General features: G+C 44.1%; 1 protein-coding gene across 9 annotated transcripts in view; it reads right to left on the minus strand.

The window, feature by feature from the left end:
• LOC124264093 (proline-serine-threonine phosphatase-interacting protein 1-like) overlaps positions 1–20,447 on the minus strand; it is a 112,751-nt gene that overhangs the window by 24,034 nt on the left and 68,270 nt on the right. For all 9 annotated transcript variants that reach the window (XR_006895041.1, XR_006895042.1, XM_046698819.1 and 6 more), the window contains exons 6-10: positions 17,903–18,007; positions 9,919–9,964; positions 8,265–8,344; positions 7,417–7,515; positions 3,437–3,533 (exon numbers count right to left, since the gene is read on the minus strand). Coding sequence is in view for 7 of the 9 variants with exons in the window: in XM_046698819.1 (XP_046554775.1) it covers positions 3,437–3,533; positions 7,417–7,515; positions 8,265–8,344; positions 9,919–9,964; positions 17,903–18,007 (427 nt within the window). In the remaining 2 variants the exon portion in view is untranslated. The remainder of the gene's footprint in view (positions 1–3,436; positions 3,534–7,416; positions 7,516–8,264; positions 8,345–9,918; positions 9,965–17,902; positions 18,008–20,447) is intronic.

Raw genomic sequence — 20,447 nt, forward strand, 5'->3', positions numbered from 1 at the left:
AGCCAGAGGGAAGGGGAGAAAATAGACCAGTATGTTACAGAGTTAAAGAGCAGAGCAAACGCATGCGAGTTTGGAGATTTGCATGATTCTCTCATCGGAGATAGGTTAATTTGTGGCACTGCAAGTGATGCATTAAGGGAAAGGCTCTTGCGTGAAGATGATTTGACTTTAGATAAGACTGGTACTATGTGCAGAGTTGCTGAAGCTAGTAAAGTCCAAGTTAAGAAACTTCATCCACTAGACTCCCAATCGGTACACTCTGTTGAACAACAATCAAAATCTGGCCATCGAAAATCTAATAGAAAAAAGCCCCAGAGTCCCGTTCGTCTGAGCAATCTGATACACGTGGCTATTGTGGATTTAAACACACTCCTAGAACATGTCCTGCATCTGGAAAATCATGTGATAAATGTGGGAAATAGAATCACTTTGCTAGAGTTTGTAGGTCCAAGAATCAGTCATCGAAAAGTAAAGTTCACTTTGTTGAGGAAACCCAAAATGAACTCTTTGTGGTTTCAATTGATACAGAAGTCGTTTCTGACAAAGATTGGATAGTCTCCTTACAAGTCAATAACACGTTCTTGCCACTTAAACTTGACACAGGTGCTCAAGCTAATATCCTTCCTGAGAAAGATTTCAACAGGCTACTTGACAAGCCAAGATTGCGTCCCTCCAGAACTAAACTCACTGGTTACTCTCATGTTGATATTCCTGTAATGGGTCAGGTTACAGCTACATATTATAACAAGGACACACAAATTGATCTCATGTTTGTTGTAACCACAGAAGATGTTCAGTCTATCCTAGGTTGAAAGCATGTGACCAGCTGAAAAAGCCAAACAAGCAATTGAGAGTCTGCCTCGACCCTAAAGACTTAAATATGGCCATTAAACGTGAACATTTTAAACTTCCTACACGAGAGGAAATCACTGCAAAGTTCTCGAATGCACGTTATTTCAGTAAACTTGATGCATCAGCTTGATTTTGGCAACTAAAGCTGGATGAGGAGAGTTCTAAGCTCTGTACATTCATACCACCCTTTAGAAGATATAGATTCTTACGGCTCCCCTTTGGCATATCTTCTGCTCCAGAAGTATGTCACAAGACGACACACACCTTGTTTGATTCAGTAGAAGGTGTAGATACCTCCATGGATGACATTATTGTGTCAGGTTCAATGCCTGAAGATTATGATAAACATCTTTCTCAGGTTCTTGATGTCGCAGGTCAGAATAACTTGAAGTTTAACCCAGACAACCCAGTGTTTTTGGGGTCACCGAGTTGACATTTCTTGGCGATGTGATCAGCAGTGATGGTGTGAAGCCAGATGTCCTGATGGTTGAAGCAATACAATCTATGCAGAGACCTACCTGTAAGAAAGATGTCCAGAGGTTTTTGGGTATGATAAACTACCTAGGTAAATTCATCCCTCATTTGTCAGAGAAGACGCAACCTCTTAGATAATTGATGGATAAAGATGTTGATGTTCAGTGGCTACCTCAACAGGAACAAACATGGTTGTCTCTGAAGCAAGTTGTGTCACAGGAACCAGTCCTGAAGTTCTTTGATCCTGGGAGGAAGATCAAGATTTTGTCTGACGCTTCCCAGAATGGTTTAGGTGCTGTCCTACTGCAGAAGTATGAATCTGATTGGTTGCCTGTAGCGTATGCTTCCAGAGCTCTTACCAGTGCTGAAACAACGTAAGCTCAAATTGAAAAAGAAATCTTGTCAATAACCTTTGCATGTGAACATTTCCATCAGTACATATATGGACAGTCCATATATGTAGAAACGGATCACAAGCCATTAATTTCAATCTTCAACAAGTCTCTCAATGAATGCCCTCTCAGAATACAGAGATTCATGTTAAGAATGCAACAGTATGATGTTCAAGTCTCGCATACCTCAGGGAAGTTCATGTTTACAGCTGATACATTGTCACGCTATGTCCTTCATCAAGGCCCGGATCTGTTTCGTCATCTGAAGAATGTGTTCAAGCCTACGTCGACATGATCGTCTCGTCTGTGTCCACGACACACTATGCTGAGATACGTCAGGAGACAAGCAAGGATCCAGTGCTATTTACTTTGATGGAAGTTATTGAATCAGGTTGGCCAGAGCTTAGAAGTTCATGTCCCGTGAATCTTCGTGAGTATTGGAACCTACAGACATGATTTGACTGTTGTAGATGGTGTCATCTTCAAAGGTGTTAGAGTAGTAATACCTACCTCACTCAGAAAGTACATGCTAGACAAAACTCATGCTGGTCATCTTGGTATGGAAAAATGTAAACGTAGATCCCGGGAAACTCTGGCCAAGACTCAATCATGACATTGACGATATTGTGTCTAACTGTTCTATGTGTCAAACCTACAGGAACGGGCAGTGGCCTGAATCTTTGCAGCCTCTTCAGACAGTTTCTCGCCCTTAGCAGAAAGTTGCAGCAGATCTCTTTTATTGTGGTGGGAAGGATTATCTGGTGATTGTAGATTATCTCTCCAACTATCCGGCAATATTCTCATTGACAGATACGTCTCGTCGAGTCATCACCGCCATGAAAACAGTGTTTGCTCCCCATGGTATCTGCAAGTTTCCAGGTCTCGTAAAGTTGTTGTTAAACTTAAAGAGAATCAGAAATTAAAACAAAAGCACTATTACGACAACTAAGCCCTTGAGTAGGTTACAGTGTGGTGACAGAGTTGCAGTGCGTGATCATCAACGGTGTGATTGGTCTCAACGTGGTACAGTTGTTCAGGACGCTGGCCCAAGATCTTACAATGTTCAGACAGATAGTGGTAGTCAACTTCGACGGAATCGTCGTGATATTCTGTTGTCATCACGCACCCCTGGACCAGTGAAGAGTGCTGGAACCGCTGATGTTACAACTCCATTGTTGTTGAGTCCATCTTCGTCGTCTGTGACGTCTCCTGTGTCTGTGATGTCTCCGGTGTCAACTGTGACTAGATATGGCCGTGTGTCCAAGCCACCCGTAAGACTGGGAGTGGACTGATTGTTAATTATTGTATGTTTAACCATGTTAGGTGTTTCAGATGGTTCCCCACCAGTTGGAGAACTACATGTGTAATGATAAGAGACTTGCACACAGTCTACATGTATACTGAGCAAGGCAAGCCGGACCGGCCCCCTACCCCGATGTGCCTGCCTCGCACGTGCTTCTCGTGAACTGTGTCAGCTTGTACACATCGCACTCAGTCTCTCAATTACACTTGTGCTGTTCAGTCTTCTATTGTTGGTTCTCGTCCTAGCGTCACATTGTTACAATACTGACTTGCATCAACAGCAAGCTCTTGCATGACTTTCAGCAGTATTGCAGCAATATGACAGCAAGATTAGATTCCCACATTGTTCCAGTACGAGAAACAATCATTGTAACTACAGTGCTACAAAACATTAAAACGTAGGAAGATTCACCTACCTGGCCTTTCAGTGCCTGTCTGGTATTTCTCAATAAATGTACATATGTCATTCTCCATTGAACAATTCTCCAACACTCGGCGGACTGACTCACAACACTGCAGGAAGAGAAATGGAGTCATTGAAGTAACTGTGAGTGAGTGAGTGAGTGAAGTAACTGTGACAGGGAGTGAAAGTTATACTTATGTGAGTGAGTGAGTGAGTGAGTGAGTGAGTGAGTGAGTGAGTGAGTGAGTGTGTGTGAGTGGGTGGGTCTGCGAGCGAGTGAGTGAGTGAGTGAGTGAGTGAGTGAGTGAGACTGGAAATGTTTTCTTGTTTTTGGCAAAATAGTGGTTTATTGTTACTGGAGTGAACAGCTATAAACATTTACCAAGTTTAGGTAAACAATATCCTACATCATCAAGGATAAAATCAGGGATCAGAGTGAGTGAGTGTAGTTCAGTTAAATGGGCTTCAAACATTGTACCAATGTGGGAAAGAAAACCCGGGTCTTTGGCGTGATGAGCGAATGCTTTAACCACTGGACTACCCCACGCACTTCATATAGCACCTCTAGGCTACCTAACCGCCCCTGTTGCCAGACAACTTCATATAGCACCTCTAGGCTACCTAACCGCCCCTGTTGTCAGACAACTTCATATAGCACCTCTAGGCTACCTAACCGCCCCTGTTGTCAGACAACTTCATATAGCACCTCTAGGCTACCTAACCGCCCCTGTTGCCAGACAACTTCATATAGCACCTCTAGGCTACCTAACCCCGCCCCTGTTGTCAGACAACTTCATATAGCACCTCTAGGCTACCTAACCGCCCCTGTTGCCAGACAACTTCATATAGCACCTCTAGGCTACCTAACCGCCCCTGTTGTCAGACATCTTCATATAGCACCTCTAGGCTACCTAACCGCCCCTGTTGTCAGACAACTTCATATAGCACCTCTAGGCTACCTAACCGCCCCTGTTGTCAGACAACTTCATATAGCACCTCTAGGCTACCTAACTGCCCCTGTTGTCAGACAACTTCATATAGCACCTCTAGGCTACCTAACCGCCCCTGTTGCCAGACAACTTCATATAGCACCTCTAGGCTACCTAACAGCTCCTAAGTATAGCACCTGTTGTCAGACAACTTCATATAGCACCTCTAGGCTACTTCTAACACGCTACCTAACACTCTAGGCTAACTCTTAACTGTTGCCAGACAACTTCATATAGCACCTCTAGGCTACCTAACTCAGACAACTTCCATTGCTCTAGCTGCTCTTAACCCCTGTTGTCAGACACTTCATATAGCACCTGTGACAACAAATTCCATATAGCACCTCTAGGCTACCTAGACAACTTCATATAGCACCTCTAGGCTGTTGTTGTCAGACATCTTCATGTAGCACCTCTAGGCTACCTAACCGCCCTGCTGTTGTCAGACAACTCTTATATAGCACCTCTAGGCTACCTAACCACCCCTGTTGCCAGACAACTTCATATAGCACCTCTAGGGCTACCTAACTCTACCTAACTGTTGCTGTGACAACTTCATATAGCACCTCTAGGCTACCTAACTCGCCCCTGTTGCCAGACAACTTCATATAGCACCTCTAGGCTACCTAACCACCCCCTGTTGTCAGACAACTTCATAAAGCACCTCTAGGCTACCTAACTTGCCTAAATTTTAACCTGTTGTCAGACAACTTCATATAGCACCTCTAGGCTACCTAACCGTTGTCCCTGTTGGCTACTCTAACCTCTGTTGTCAGATGTAACTCTTATATAGCACTCCTAGACAACTTCATAAAGCACCTCTAGGCTACCTAACCTACTCTGCTGTTGTCAGACAACTTCATGTAGCACCTCTAGGCTACCTAACCGCCCTGTTGTCAGACAACTTCATATATAGCACCTCTAGGCTACCTAACTGCCCCTGTTGTCAGACAACTTCATATAGCACCTCTAGGCTACCTAACCGCCCCTGTTGTCAGACAACTTCATATAGCACCTCTAGGCTACCTAACCGCCCTGTTGTCAGACAACTTCATATAGCACCTCTAGGCTACAATCTAACTCTAGCTACTGTTGTCAGGACAACTTCATATAGCACCTCCTAGGCTACCTAACCACCCTGTTGTCAGACAACTTCATATAGCACCTCTAGGCTACCTAACAACTTCATAGCCCTGTTGTCAGACAACTTCATATAGCACCTCTAGGCTACCTGAACTAACCTGTTGTCAGACAACTTCATGTAGCACCTCTAGGCTACCTAACTGCCCTGTTGTCAGACAACTTCCATATAGCAGACAACTTCATATAGCACCTCTAGGCTACCTAACCTCTAGCCCCTGTTGTCCTAGACAACTTCATATAGCACCTCTAGGCTACCTAACTGCCCCTGTTGTCAGACAACTTCATATAGCACCTCTGTTGGCTACACTCTAGGCTAACCTTCCTGTTGTCAGACAACTTCATATAGCACCTCTAGGCTACCCTAATCACTCTGTTGTCAGACAACTTCATATAGCACCTCTAGGCTACCTAACCCTCTAGCCCTAACTGTTGTCGTAGACAACTACCTCATATAGCACCCTCTAGGCTACCTAACCACTCTAACTGCCCTGTTGTCCAGACAACTTCATATAGCACCTCTAGGCTGCTCTAACTAACTCTGTTGTCATATAGACAACTTCATATAGCACCTCCTAGGCTACTTTAACACCTCTAGGCTACCCTGTTGTCAGACAACTTCCTCTAGGCTACTTCATATAGCACCTCTAGGCTACTCTGTAACATTCCTGTTGCCAGACATCTTCATATGCACCTCTAGGCTACCTAACTGCCTCTGTTGTCCAGACAACTTCATATATAGCACCTCTAGGCTACCTAACCTCTGTTGCCAGACAACTTCATATAGCACCTCTAGGCTACCTAACTAACCCCTGTTGTCAGACAACTTCATATAGCACCTCTAGGCTACCTAACCCACTCTGTTGTCAGACAACTTCATATAAGCACCTCTAGGCTACCTAACGCTCCCTGTTGCCAGACAACTTCATATAGCACCTCTAGGGCTACCTAACACAGCCCCTGTTGTCAGACAACTTCATATAGCACCTCTAGGCTACCTAACCGCCCCTGTTGTCAGACAACTTCATATAGCACCTCTAGGCTACCTAACTGCTCCTGTTGCCAGACAACTTCATATAGCACCTCCTAGGCTACCTTCATAACTGCCCTCTGTTGTCAGACAACTTCATATAGCACCTCTAGGCTACCTAACCGCCCTGTTGTCAGACAACTTCATATAGCACCTCTAGGCACCTCTGGGCTACCTAAAACTACCTGTTGTCAGACAACTTCATATAGCACCTCTAGGCTACCTAACCGGCACCTCTAGGCCCTTAACTGTTGTCAGACAACTTCATATAGCACCTCTAGGCTACCTAACTCTGTTGTCAGACAACTTCATATAGCACCTCTAGGCTACTCTAACCGCCTCTGTTGTCAGACAACTTCATATAGCACCTCTAGGCTACCTAACCTCTGTTGTCAGACAACTGCACCTCCTGTTGTCAGACAACTTCATATAGCACCTCTAGGGCTACCTAACCTACCTGTTGTCAGACAACTTCATATAGCACCTCTAGGCTACCTAACCTGCACCCCTGTTGCCAGACAACTTCATATAGCACCTCTAGGCTACCTAACCGCCCCTGTTGTCAGACAACTTCATATAGCACCTCTAGGCTACCTAACTGCCCCTGTTGCCAGACAACTTCATATAGCACCTCTAGGCTACCTAACCGCCCCTGTTGCCAGACAAGACTGCCATGGAAGAAGCTGAGCCCAAAACGTTAAATGGATATGATGTCACACTCCTGGCCAGGTCAGTAGGTCAGCAACTAACTCACACCTTAAAGAGCATAGGTTTCTACAGGCCAAATCTAACCCAAGATCACGTGCTAATTCTGAACATAAGTATTTGTCTCACGTCATCAATCTCCACGGCAACCTGGGAATCAACGTTGAGAGAAACCCAAAGATTTTCTCGCAGGAATTTGATTCTTTCATGATCCAAATTCTGAAACACCTGAAAAAAACAACAGATTAGTAAAGACTTCATCAACAATTGACATTGTTTGTACTGTCAAGAGATGACCAGTAAAACTCAAACTTCAGTCCAACGTCCGTAATGTCATGAATCAGTCACTCTGGAAATACATCAATCACCTTTCTATGGTATTTCACTGTTTCCAACATTATTGCAGCAATATTTCAAAATATTTCAGCAACATTATCACAAGAATTCCTAAGGTGTTACTGCATGCTGGTACAAGCTAAATCTCTGGCAGCACCATTTGGTGAAAGTGAAAACTTTCTAGCTGCCCCAGAGCAAACAGGACCTTCGGGACTCAACACGGGGAACTTCTTTGAGAGACATTCCAGAAGTTGAATGAGTGAGTTAAGCAATATTCCAGCAATATCATGGCAGGGGACACCAGAAAAGGGCTTCATGCATTGTACCCATGTGGGGAATCAAATACATGAGTCTCGACTAATGATCTACATTGTGAGCATTGATCTATATAATTGGGATATGACGACATCTGTCAACCAGATCCCCTCCGTGGCCTCTTACAACAAACATAAAGCAGTGGCTAAACACCAATTATAATCCCGATCTTTTTGATAAACATCACATATACATATACAAATTACAAAAGGTGATTGGTTTACAACCATTGCATACACAATGTTACATGAATCAACATCAACATTCTCTGTCAAGATCTATTTGTAAATATTACAACACAGGGGAGATAACTCTGCTGGGCTTACATCACAAGCTGCTTGCATCTCCTTTTCCCAAAGATCCCGTGCACTTTCCAGGGCATCCAAGGAACTCTTGTATGCTGTTTCTGGAAATACAAGTCAGACTCTAAAATGATGAAGCAACATAAAAGCAGATACATGGACCATGGAAGTCATCAAGCTCTGGAAACAGTTCCAACACCCTGTGTAGTTCTTGGGGTTGGTCGTTAGATATGTATTAATTATAATCAAAATGTTATTATCTCTCAGGTGTTGAGGCCACCAAGCCGCGACCGGTATACGACCGAACGCGATCATTGCGACCAGTTCGATCGCAGCCGGTCTGAGTTGACTTTCCGGTTACATCAGGCCTGCTGTGCGATCCCACTACGACAAAAAGCGTTATTTGAGAGAGCAAGTTGAGACCTAGTAGAGAGCGATACGATCATACTGTGATACAACAGTATTGGAGATTTTCCCTGCGAGCAGCCACAACTGAGTTGAGACGAACCGGACAATTTCTGTGACTGACTTGCGACTGTTCGTGCGATCGAGTACGACCATATTACAACCAGTGCGAGTCTATGTGAGTTCTGTGCGACTTAAGTACGACTATGGCGACATTATGTAAGATCACATCGAGACCTATATGACCTCACCAAGGCTTATTCGCAATTGGTCACCAAAAAAATTTGAAGATGGCCGCGACCGACTGAGATCGTCATTCTGAGCTTGAACAGCAGACTGAGAACACCTAGAGAAGATGGACACTGAGAACACCTAGAGAAGATGGACACTGAGAACACCTAGAGAAGATGGACACTGAGAACACCTAGAGAAGATGGACACTGAGAACACCTAGAGAAGATGGACACTGAGAACACCTAGAGAAGATGGACACTGAAATGACTCGGTCCTTGCCATGCAGTTGGAAACCTGCCAAGAAATACAGGATATTACGGCTTGACCATGGTTGGGCGCATTCAGTGAAGGAGAAGGCGGCGTTGATGGCGTGAAGTTTGGGTACGAGAGTGGAATATTCTTCGAAGAGACATGACCACTGCCAGTACTCCCATCTTGTCCAAAAGTTGAAGGAAGACAATCCAACTCAGTTCAAGAACTACATGAGGATGCCAGTCAAACCCATTGAAAAAAATTAAATTCTAGAAAGAACAAGAGAAGGCACCAATCACAGACACTCTTTGGAGGCAGGGTTGAAACTCGCACCGACATTAAGACACCTGACCACCGGTGACCAGTGTGGCCTGCAGCTACATCAGTTCAGCACTTGGTAACCATGGTAACCCTAGTTTGCAGTGCCTACAGAGATAGGTATTCAAGACATCTACAACAGAGGAAGAGTGGAAGAAGATAGCCCAACAGTTCGAAGAAAGATGGCAAGTATCAGCAGGAATTCAATGCCACCTTGGACATATTGTGTAATGAAGATAACAATCACACACTTCCTTCTGATTCCATAAATGTGTTTATGATGTTCATGAAACTGCTAATCATTAAACTTCTACTTCAAGGAGTAGTTTTAAGATACTAACCACCCTTTACCTTGGCATTTTCTAATTTCACATCCTGTCTAATAACAAAATGACTACAAATGTTCACTAAAATGAGCAAAGTAATATAAATAGCAATATATGGTTGCCATAGTTACAAACTTTATTACCTGCTTTAACAGCCTCATCTTCTGCCCTTGCCTTTGCCTTGTTTGCCTGGAATAAACAAGATGAATTGACGTATAATCCGCTGACTCAGCATCCGTCCTTCAACACGTTTGTATCAACATGGCAAATTTGCAATCTTCACCACAAACGTTTCAGGTTTATCATATTAACATTAAACTTGTGCTAGACATAATATAGCTGAGTTATTGCCAATTTAACTCTAAATATTAACTCACTCACTCACCTGATGACAATAATGTAATTTTTGGAGTAAAATTGATATTTTATACTTATCCTGACTCATGCTCTTTTGCTTGTCTTCTTCTTCTTCCGAACATAGTGGAACACTTGTATCTCCTTAATTGAAGCTCCCTTCAATGTAAAATCACTAATTGGTACTCACCACGAGTTGCTCCCCTTTGTTCCCCTGGCGGGAAAAGGTGTCGCCACCCTCTGGCCATGTGCTTCACTCTCTCCTGATTTTGTGAGCCCAACACTTGAACTTACAGGGAAATCCAAAGTGTTATGTGGGGAGGATGGGAGGGCTAACCTCATGAGTCAGGATAAGTATAAAATATCAATTTTACTCCAAAAATTACATATTTTTCCTTATCCTGACTCATGCTCTTTTGCTTGTAGAATCCTACGGAAACGGAGGTGGGAGTAACAGAATACTTTGGATTTATAATTAGTGATTTTGTATAGATATAACTGTAATATCCCCTACGGGAACTTCATGAAGGCGTAGACTTAGGATATTTCCTGTATTAAAAAAACCATAGGTTATATAATGCCATTAAAGGGGAATTACATTATTAATATATTGAACAATACATATAATATATATATATATATAAGTGACTCTGATAGAGGCACTGAATAACTGAACATATCATCAGTATAAGCTTAAGGCTGAATAACTTAAGCTGAATATATACATAGCCCTAGAACTCCATAGAGTTATAAGCTAGATAAGTATGTATATAATACATATTAATCTTGTGAGGGTAATAGTTAACGCCTACGAGGGACTGTCAGTTGCTGAGCGAGGACCAATGGTCCGAAATGGTGAATGCCAGAGACATCTTCTGTAGTGATGTCTCTCAGGTAGTGATTAGCAAACACCATGTTAGATTTCCAATAGCATCCTTCCATAATCGTGTTCAAAGAACAGTTACCGTGTAGAGGCGAGGGTGGAGGCCAGTGCCCTGATCTCATGTGGATTTGATGCTGTTGGTGGGTCCAAGCCTGCTGCCTTGTAGGCACGGAGAATGACAGTCCTTATCCAAATAGATATTGTGGTCCGTGACACTTCTGTTTGATTCGTTGGCGATAAGGGGATGAATAAACGTTTGAGAAATCTTCTCCTTGTTTTGGATCGTCGTAAATAAACTTTGAGAGCTCTGACTGGACACAGTGATAAGTCTTGTGTATCTTGTGATCCGAGAATAGAGGATAGCTCCGGGATATGGAATAACCTGTCTGGTTGACCTGGCAGTTGATTTTTAGCGATGAAATCCCATCTTAGTCCGAGGTGCGCTGTGTTATGATTGTCATCAAACTGTATCCTCTCGTAATCTAGAGCGTGAATTTCGGACATTCTTGCTGCCGTGGCTAGAGATAGCAGAAATAGTGTTTTCTGTGAGAGAAATTCAAAAGTTGTCGATTCCAACGGTTCATAAACCTCACTAGTGAGGTGTTGTAACACTATATTCAGATCCCAAGCTGGGGCGTGGAACTTCCGCTTTTAATCCTCCAATCGGAATGCCCGTAGTAAGGCCAGTAACTCTGGAGATCTTGTCAACTTGACACCCGTTCTCATGGTGATCACAGAACTAAGCGCGGCAAGATATGTTGATATCGTTGAACCTTTTAAATGTTTGTTTTGGCGAAGGTAACACAAATAGTCTGCCACTTGAGGATGTGAAGCATCTCTCGCTGTAAAACCTTTCTTTGCTGCATAATTTTCAAAACTGTGCCACTTGTCGTCGTACAAGTTACGAGTTGAGTAACGTAAAGCAAGCGTAACTGCTTTTGCCGCCCTGGCAGAATATCCTCTCTTGTTTAAACACATTTGTATACAGTCCATACGTGTAGTTGGAACACTCCTGGGTTTCCGTGCACTTGTTTGGTGTGAGGATGAATTAACAGGTTTGAGCGCTTGGGTAGCTCCAGTGCTGGTTGACCGATTTCTTGAATTAGTATGGGAAACCATGTTCTGGCCGGCCAGTAGGGCGCGACCAAAGTGAGTTGTAGGCTCTGTGTTTGTCTGATTTTCTGTAATACTTGAGGTATTATTGCTGGCGGCGGAAACGCGTACGCATTGAGGCCTTCCCATGATAAACTTAGAGCGTCCGTTGCCCAAGCTTGAGGGTCTGGGACTGGTGACACGAATGTCGGTAGCTGATTGTTGAATCGTGTGGCGAATAGATCTATTAGCGGCGCTCCTAATTGCTTGATTATCTGTGCAAATATTTCCCTGTTGATCATCCACTCTGTCGGTGATGGTAGATGAGGCCGAGAGAGAGCGTCTGCTAGTACATTTCTGGCTCCCGGGAATGTGAACTGCTCTGACATGTAGATTTAGATCTTGTATTAGATCGAACAGTTGAAAGCTTAGGTTCAAAAGGTTCAGCGATCTCGTTGAGCCTTGCTTGTTTACGTAGAACGCCACTGTCGAATTGTCGGTATGGATCATTAGGTGCGCATTTTGTAGAAATGTGCTCCAATGTAGAATGGCGTTGATTACAGCTTTCATTTCTAGAATGTTTATATGGAGTTTGCTTTCTTGCTGATTCCATAATCCTGATATCGCGGGGTTGGCGAGATGAGCTCCCCAACCTTGGAGCCGACGCTGGCCTACATATAGATGGGTTTTGAATTCCTGCTCTGCTAAACAAATCCCTTCGCAGACATTCGATTTCTTGGTCCACCATAGTAGATGAGGTCTGAGATGTTTCGGTAGACTGAATGGTTGTACATCGCTGAGATGTGCTTGATGAGGACCTGTAGGGGACGTAACTGTAATCTGCCTGTGACAGTCATGTCTTGGGCTGATGTGAGAAGACCTAGTAGGCTCTGCCATTGTCGAAGTGGTAACGGAGAGAGTAGAGCTGGTGGAATGGTCTGTTGTATCTTGAGCCAACGGTCTTCTGGTACAACGATACGGGTTGCGATTTGTGATAAATCAATATACCTAGGAACTGCAGGTCTTGGCGATGGTACTAGGTCCGACTTGAGTAAGTTTACTAACCATCCTAGTTGTGTTAGTAGCTTTATGATGTAATTTAACTGTAGTTTGAGACGCTGTGGATCTTGATCTACTTGTATCCCGTCGTCGAGGTAAAACGCACTCGCGTAGCCCCCCTTGACGATGTAGAAAGGTGATAATCGGTTTCGCTATCCTCGTGGAATAGCCAGGGGGCTGATGATATTCAATGGGGAGTACTTTCCACTGGTAATGTAGCCCTTCTAGAGTAAACCGTAGGTATTTCCTGAATCGGGATGAATAGGGATGTGCAGGTAGGCATCCTGTAGATCTATGCTGCCCATGTAGTCCATAGGACTTAATCATCTGGCGAACTGAGGTAAATGTATCATGCTAAACTTCGTGTGGTTTGGCGAGATAATTCTTGTTGAAAAAGCTCATGTTGTAGATGAGTCTGTATTTCTCCTTGGAGTTTTCCTTGGGAACTAGGAAAACTGGGGAGTAGAAACCTGGTTCGATGTTTGCTTGATCTATTACTTCTATGGCCTGTTTGGTTAGGAGTGATGAAACAGCCTCTCTTAACTTTGGTAGTTGTTGCTTTGTAAATCCTAACTTGTGGGGTTTGATTGTCAGCGAGGCTTGGCCTGTAATGGGATAAAATGTGGTTGAAGAATGTTGGAGACGAAGGGTCTTGCAATATTCCCCAGTTTTCCCAGTGTAGTTGGAGACGCCCACCCACTTGTGATGGTTGTACTGGAACGGCTGGGGTGGAAGACTCCAGTCGCTTCGAACCTGTGTTTCAGCGCTTATAGTTGCGGGAACCTCTGGGTGTCCTGCCTCTTCCTGACCCTCCTCTATAGTTGCCATATGGGCTTACCTTAAAAGAATCTTTACCTCTAGAACTGGCTATCTTCCTGTCTCTTGCTCTTTGTAGGCCCGTGAACTTAGATCTCCCTGAGTATCTTTGTGAAGTCTGGACGAATGACGCTGGCTAGTGTGTCCATCGATTTAATCATAAGGACTTCCCTGGAATCCTTAGTGACTTCCTTTGGAGACTTTGTCTATTTCTCCGCTAAAGATGGATGTTGTCGACCACGGGCTGTATAAAGTGGGCTGTAAAGTTCTCACCCCAATTGCAGGAAGCGAGGAGGCCTTGACGACGAAGCTAAGGTCAGTGCTGCTGAAACAGATGTAAGATGATCCGTTAAGAACTGCTGATCCTTCTTTTGCATAAGTAAGGCAGAGTAAATCATTCTATCATCTTCAGCCGTGGTATCCCGAAATCTAGTGATAAGAGTCTCATTGATCGCCCTAGATCTATTTAACCCAAAGAACATACCGCCTCGGCCATGGTTTCTATATGAGCCAACTTGCATCATCCATCTTGTAAATCTTGTTCTTGACATCGCTGATGATCTTATAGTTCTCATCGATGTCCTGGGCTTTGTAGAAGGGTCCATGTTATGTGGAGAACTTCTTGGCATGAAAGTTTGGCAGATGTGGTGTCTGAACTTTCGTAGCTTTCTGGAATGCTGCATCTAGATTCTGTGGTGGCACTGTCGCGATCGGGTCGATCGGGTAGTGTGATCGCGATCTGCATCGCCTTCTTTCATCAAGTAAGTCTGCGCTCGTGATTGCCACTTTTAGATGGTGATGAGAGATCTAGGTTATTGACCATCCAATACCGTATCTCTGCATCGGAGAAAATGATTCCTCCATCATCCTAAATACCATCATCATTAATGAACGGTTGATGCTCTTCGGGACTGCGTGTAGCTGTCTCTACGTCCGGTGATGCTTGTGGCGATCTAGTTGACTTGTGCGCAGCTCTATGTGGTGACCTGAAAGGTGATCGACATGGTGATGAACGAAGCGGAGATCGTCTATAGGATGATCTTCTCGGAGACTTGTGAGGCGAACGTTGATAGCTTCGCGAAGCTCTTCTATAGTCCCTCGATGTCCTTCTAGATGATGAAGATCTGGATTCATGTGTCCTTCGCGAATGCCTTTCGCGCTAAGCTTCATTTGCGTCCGGTCCGGGGAGCGATGATATGACCTTCGCTGGCTTCCGTGGACGCCTGATGGTCCGAGTCCATATCTAGGGACTAAAATCGAAGATGGTGATGATCTATCCCCGCCAGCGAAGGCCTTCGCTACTGTACATCTAGGTCCTTCATGTCCAAGGTGGTCCGGACTTCCTTCGCCGGCGAAGGTGACATCGTCCTGGCTGCTACGCTGACGGGGGTGCCTCTGGGTGTTGTTCACGCTGGAGCCTTCGCAGGCTCCCGTCCCTGCTTCTGCAGTCTCTAGCGGTCCTCCATGATGGTCATAATTTGTCGCGATCATGTCCTCCGGGATGGTCTGTGACGAAGTCGCCGGCACCTTCTCTGCGGTGTTAATGGTGGGGTCCACATCAATAACGTCCGACGTCAGTGTAGAGGCATCAGGCTGCATGGTGATCTCTGCTGAAGTCACAGTCGCTGACACCGGTCGCTTCTTGTGCCGTAAGTCGGGGATGATTATCGGCTGATCATCGTAGAGGCCCAATTCTGCGGCTGGAACGATCTCGGCTGAGAAAGTTCTCGCTGTCTTCGTGATTTCCTTTGAAGTCTGCAAGCTGCCCTGGGGTCCTAAGTCTGCGTTGAGAAGACGTTGAGACCCTCTTGGACTTGGTCTGGCGATGATGGGATGTCTGGGGAGGCCGGTCGCTTCTTCTTCGAGGTAACAGACTGCGTCCCACGCTCCTCTACCGATGGGGTCTCTAGCAGAACACCAGACGGGAGGGGGTCGATCGCTAGCAGCTGACTGGATGGAATATCTGGACTATCGGCCATGTTTTGCCCTTGTTTGCGTGACCTATTTGCAGCACGTCTTAAGACGCAAAGATGATATTTATTAAATGCAGAATGAGATAAATTAATGCAGTAACTGCAACGTGAATCAAACGCACACGGCGTAGAACAACTAGGGCATATTACATGCGGATCAGAGGCAGAAAAACGTAATCTACAAATAGTACAGATTTTCATCAACGTAAAGCTAGCTGAACAATCACGAACACACGTGAATAAACAGTAGAAATACTGATAAATAATCAATACAAATTAGTGAAGGATACTAGCTATACCTCTATAGTAACCTAAGAGAGGTAAAAACTAAGAAAATATCAAAGGATATGGTGTGTAAGGAGACACGAGGCGCTCTCACATCCTGCTCACTGGGCGAAGAAGGAGAGAGTGAAGCACATGGCCAGAGGGTGGCGACACCTTTTCCTGCCAGGGGAACAAAGGGGAGCAACTCGTGGTGAGTACCAATTAGTGATTTTACATTGAAGGGAGCTTCAATTAAGGAGATACAAGTGTTCCACTATGTTCGGAAGAAGAAGAAGACAAGCAAAAGAGCATGAGTCAGGATAAGGAAAAATATCTTATCTACACAACAGCCTTGTGGAACATAGCTCATTACATTCAGAATATTGCAGTGACAGTAGTTGTGTGGAACATAGCTCAATACATTCAGAAAACTGGTGCTTGCAGTGGCAGTAGTTGTGTGGAACATAGCTCATTACATTCAGAATATTGCAGTGACAGCAGTTGTGTGGAACATAGCTCATTACATTCAGAATATTGCAGTGACAGTAGTTGTGTGGAACACAGCTCATTACATTCAGAATATTGCAGTGACAGTAGTTGTGTGGGACATAGCTCATTACATTCAGAATATTGTAGCAACACTAACATTGGAATCTAAGACCTGTTCATCAGCAACCTGACCACACATTAATATTGTTATTTTGAAATTCTTGCTTTGGATTTATGGATGTAAGACCAGATATCAAACAGTTCAATTTGACTGACTGACTGAGTTTGGTTTTACTCCGCTTTTAGCAATATTCAAGCAATATCACGACAGGGGACACCAGAAATGTGCTTCACTCATTGTACCCATGTGGGTTCAATTTGAGATTGTGACAGCAGGAGATATCCTTCAGTGGAGTTGTCGTAGCTATAGTTTGGCATGAAATGCAGTTTTTTGTAAATATCTCTTCATCCAATGACCCAATCGATCTCAAACTGTGCAAGTGGATGTTTTGTCAGACAACCTAATCACATTGTAAATCACCGATTTTATGCATTTGTATTAAAGAATCTGTCTATGTAACTGTCAACAAAATAAACAGCAGAACGCAGAAGGCTTGCAGAGGGAGGGAGCCAATGACCTGTAACAGCGGTAGTGTTGGGTCATAAAGGTAAATGCACGTGCAGTTCATGATAGTTACCTGTGCACTGCACAGTGATAGACCGTTTGGATCATTCACATTGACTACTTCTAGCTGTCATCATGAAAGCTTATTCAGATGATGCTCAACGTTTAACTAGCAATGTGTTTAATTTTTTTTAAAAGAGAGCAAACGTAGCAAACCGATTTATAAGGTGTCGGATTACATGAAACGTACAACTTTTGCTCTTGGCATGAAAAAGAACATCGTGCTAAAAACTGTGAAAAATAAACCAACAACCAATCAACAAAACCTTGTACAAAAAGGTAGGCATCCAAAGTTAGATTCTTTTGACATCAGGGTCATCAGCATAGCTGACCTACATTGACGAACGTTGACCTTCATGACCCAACGCTGCCGCTGTTACAGGTCATTGGCTCCCTCCCTCTGCAAGCCTTCAGCGTTCTGCTGTTTATTTTGTTGACAGTTACATAGACAGATTCTTTAATACTGGGTCCACATGCATTTCATGCCAAACTATAGGCCCCATGATGCTGACCTTCTCCAGGTCCTTGGTTTGAGTTGTGACAGTGGACCGCTGAAGGTTGTAGTTGTCTGACGCACTGTCCTTCTCTCGACACTTGTCTTTGTAATTTTTATGATTCTGAAAATCAAGACAGCATCATGAGATGTATCATATTCACCATAACAGCCTTGAGTGATTAAACGGCTGATAAACGGGCACTAAGTACAACCAAATATGAGCTAAACTTATATTCACAGTGGTAGTTAACAAACTTATGCTAAAAGGTCAATGAATCCACAACATTTTCAAAACAAAGAAAAATGCAATCATGTAAGAATGGAAAACCACACACGAGAGAATATTGATTGTCTTGAAACATTTGTTTGTTGTAAGAGCTGTTTGTATGAGTTGCTTGAACACTGGTCTATAGATCTGTCACAGGACACAGAGAGGACCGACCAGGGCACTGAATAAAACAAACATTCCACATATATCCACACCAGAACAGACCGAGCAGGAATACACACAGCACAATGTAGGATAGATTTATTCTAACCACACAGAGAGACAAGCTCGAAGTACGAGAGACCTATCCTAACCCCACAGAGAGACAAGCTCAAAGTACGAGAGACCTATCCTAAGCACATAGAGAGACAAGCTCAAAGTACGAGAGACCTATCCTAACCACACAGAGAGACAAGCTCGAGGTATGGGAGACCTATCCTAACCACACAGAGAGACAAGCTCAAAGTACGAGAGACCTATCCTAAGCACATAGAGAGACAAGCTCGAGGTATGGGAGACCTATCCTAAGCACATAGAGAGACAAGCTCGAGGTATGGGAGACCTATCCTAACCACACAGAGAGACAAGCTCAAAGTACGAGAGACCTATCCTAACCACACAGAGAGACAAGCTCGAGGTATGGGAGACCTATCCTAACCACACAGAGAGACAAGCTCAAAGTACGAGAGACCTATCCTAAGCACATAGAGAGACAAGCTCGAGGTATGGGAGACCTATCCAAAGCACATAAAGAGACAAGCTCGAGGTATGGGAGACCTATCCTAACCACACAGAGAGACAAGCTCGAAGTACGAGAGACCTATCCTAACCACACAGAGAGACAAGCTCGAGGTATGGGAGACCTATCCTAACCACACAGAGAGACAAGCTCAAAGTACGAGAGACCTATCCTAAGCACATAGAGAGACAAGCTCGAGGTATGGGAGACCTATAAGTCCTAGCAGGAATACACACAGCACAATGTAGGATAGATTTATTCTAACCACACAGAGAGACAAGCTCGAAGTACGAGAGACCTATCCTAACCCCACAGAGAGACAAGCTCAAAGTACGAGAGACCTATTCTAAGCACATAGAGAGACAAGCTCGAAGTATGAGAGACCTATGCTAACCCCACAGAGAGACAAGCACAATGTAGGAGATACCTATTCTAACCACTTAGACAGACAAGCTCGAAGTTTCGAGAGACCTATTCTAAGCACATAGAGACATGCAGGAGGTATGAGAGACCTATTCTAAGCACATAGAGACATGCAGGAGGTATGAGAGACCTATTCTAAGCACATAGAGAGACAAGCTCGGGGTATGGGATAAGACTTGCACACAGAGACATGCAGGAGGTATGAGATACCTATTCTAATCACATTGAGACATGCAGGAGGTACGAGAGACCTATTCTAAGCACACAGAAACATGCAGGAGGTATGAGATACCTATTCTAAGCACACAGAGACATGCAGGAGGTACGAGAGACCTATTCTAAGCACACAGAGACATGCAGGAGGTACGAGAAACCTATTCTAAGCACACAGGGAGACAAGCTCGAGGTATGAGAGACCTGTTCTAAGCACACAGAGACATGCAAGAGGTATGAGAGACCTATTCTAAGCACACATAGACATGCAGGAGGTATGAGAGACTTATTCTAAGCACACAGAGACATGCAGGAGGTATGAGAAACTTATTCTAAGCACACAGAGACATGCATGAGGTATGAGAGACTTATTCTAAGCACATAGAGAGACAAGCTCGAGGTATGAGATACCTATTCTAGCACATAGAGAGACAAGCAGGAGGTATGAGAGACCTGTTCTAAGCACATAGAGAGACAAGTTCGAGGTATGAGATACCTATTCTAAGCACACAGGGAGACAAGCTCGAGGTGTGGGATACCTGTTCTAAGCACACGAAAACATGCAGGAGGTATGAGATACCTATTCTAAGCACATAGAGAGACAAGCTCGAGGCATGAGATACCTATTCAAAGCACACAGGGAGACAAGCTCGAGGTATGGCAGACTTATTCTAAGCACATAGAGACAAGCTCAAGGTATGAGATACCTGTTCTAAGCACATAGAGAGACAAGCATGAGGTATGGGATACCTGTTCTAAGCACACAGGGAGACAAGCTAGAGGTACAAGAGACCTATTCTAAGCACACAGAGGCATGCAGGAGGTATGAGATACCTATTCTAAGCACATAGAGAGACAAGCTTGAGGTATGAGATACCTGTTCTAAGCACATAGAGAGACATGCTTGAGGTACAAGAG

This window comes from Haliotis rubra, unplaced genomic scaffold (assembly GCF_003918875.1).
Source record: "Haliotis rubra isolate DU_JTF1 unplaced genomic scaffold, ASM391887v1 Scf909, whole genome shotgun sequence".
In the NCBI taxonomy this organism is placed as follows: Eukaryota; Metazoa; Mollusca; class Gastropoda; order Lepetellida; family Haliotidae; genus Haliotis; species Haliotis rubra.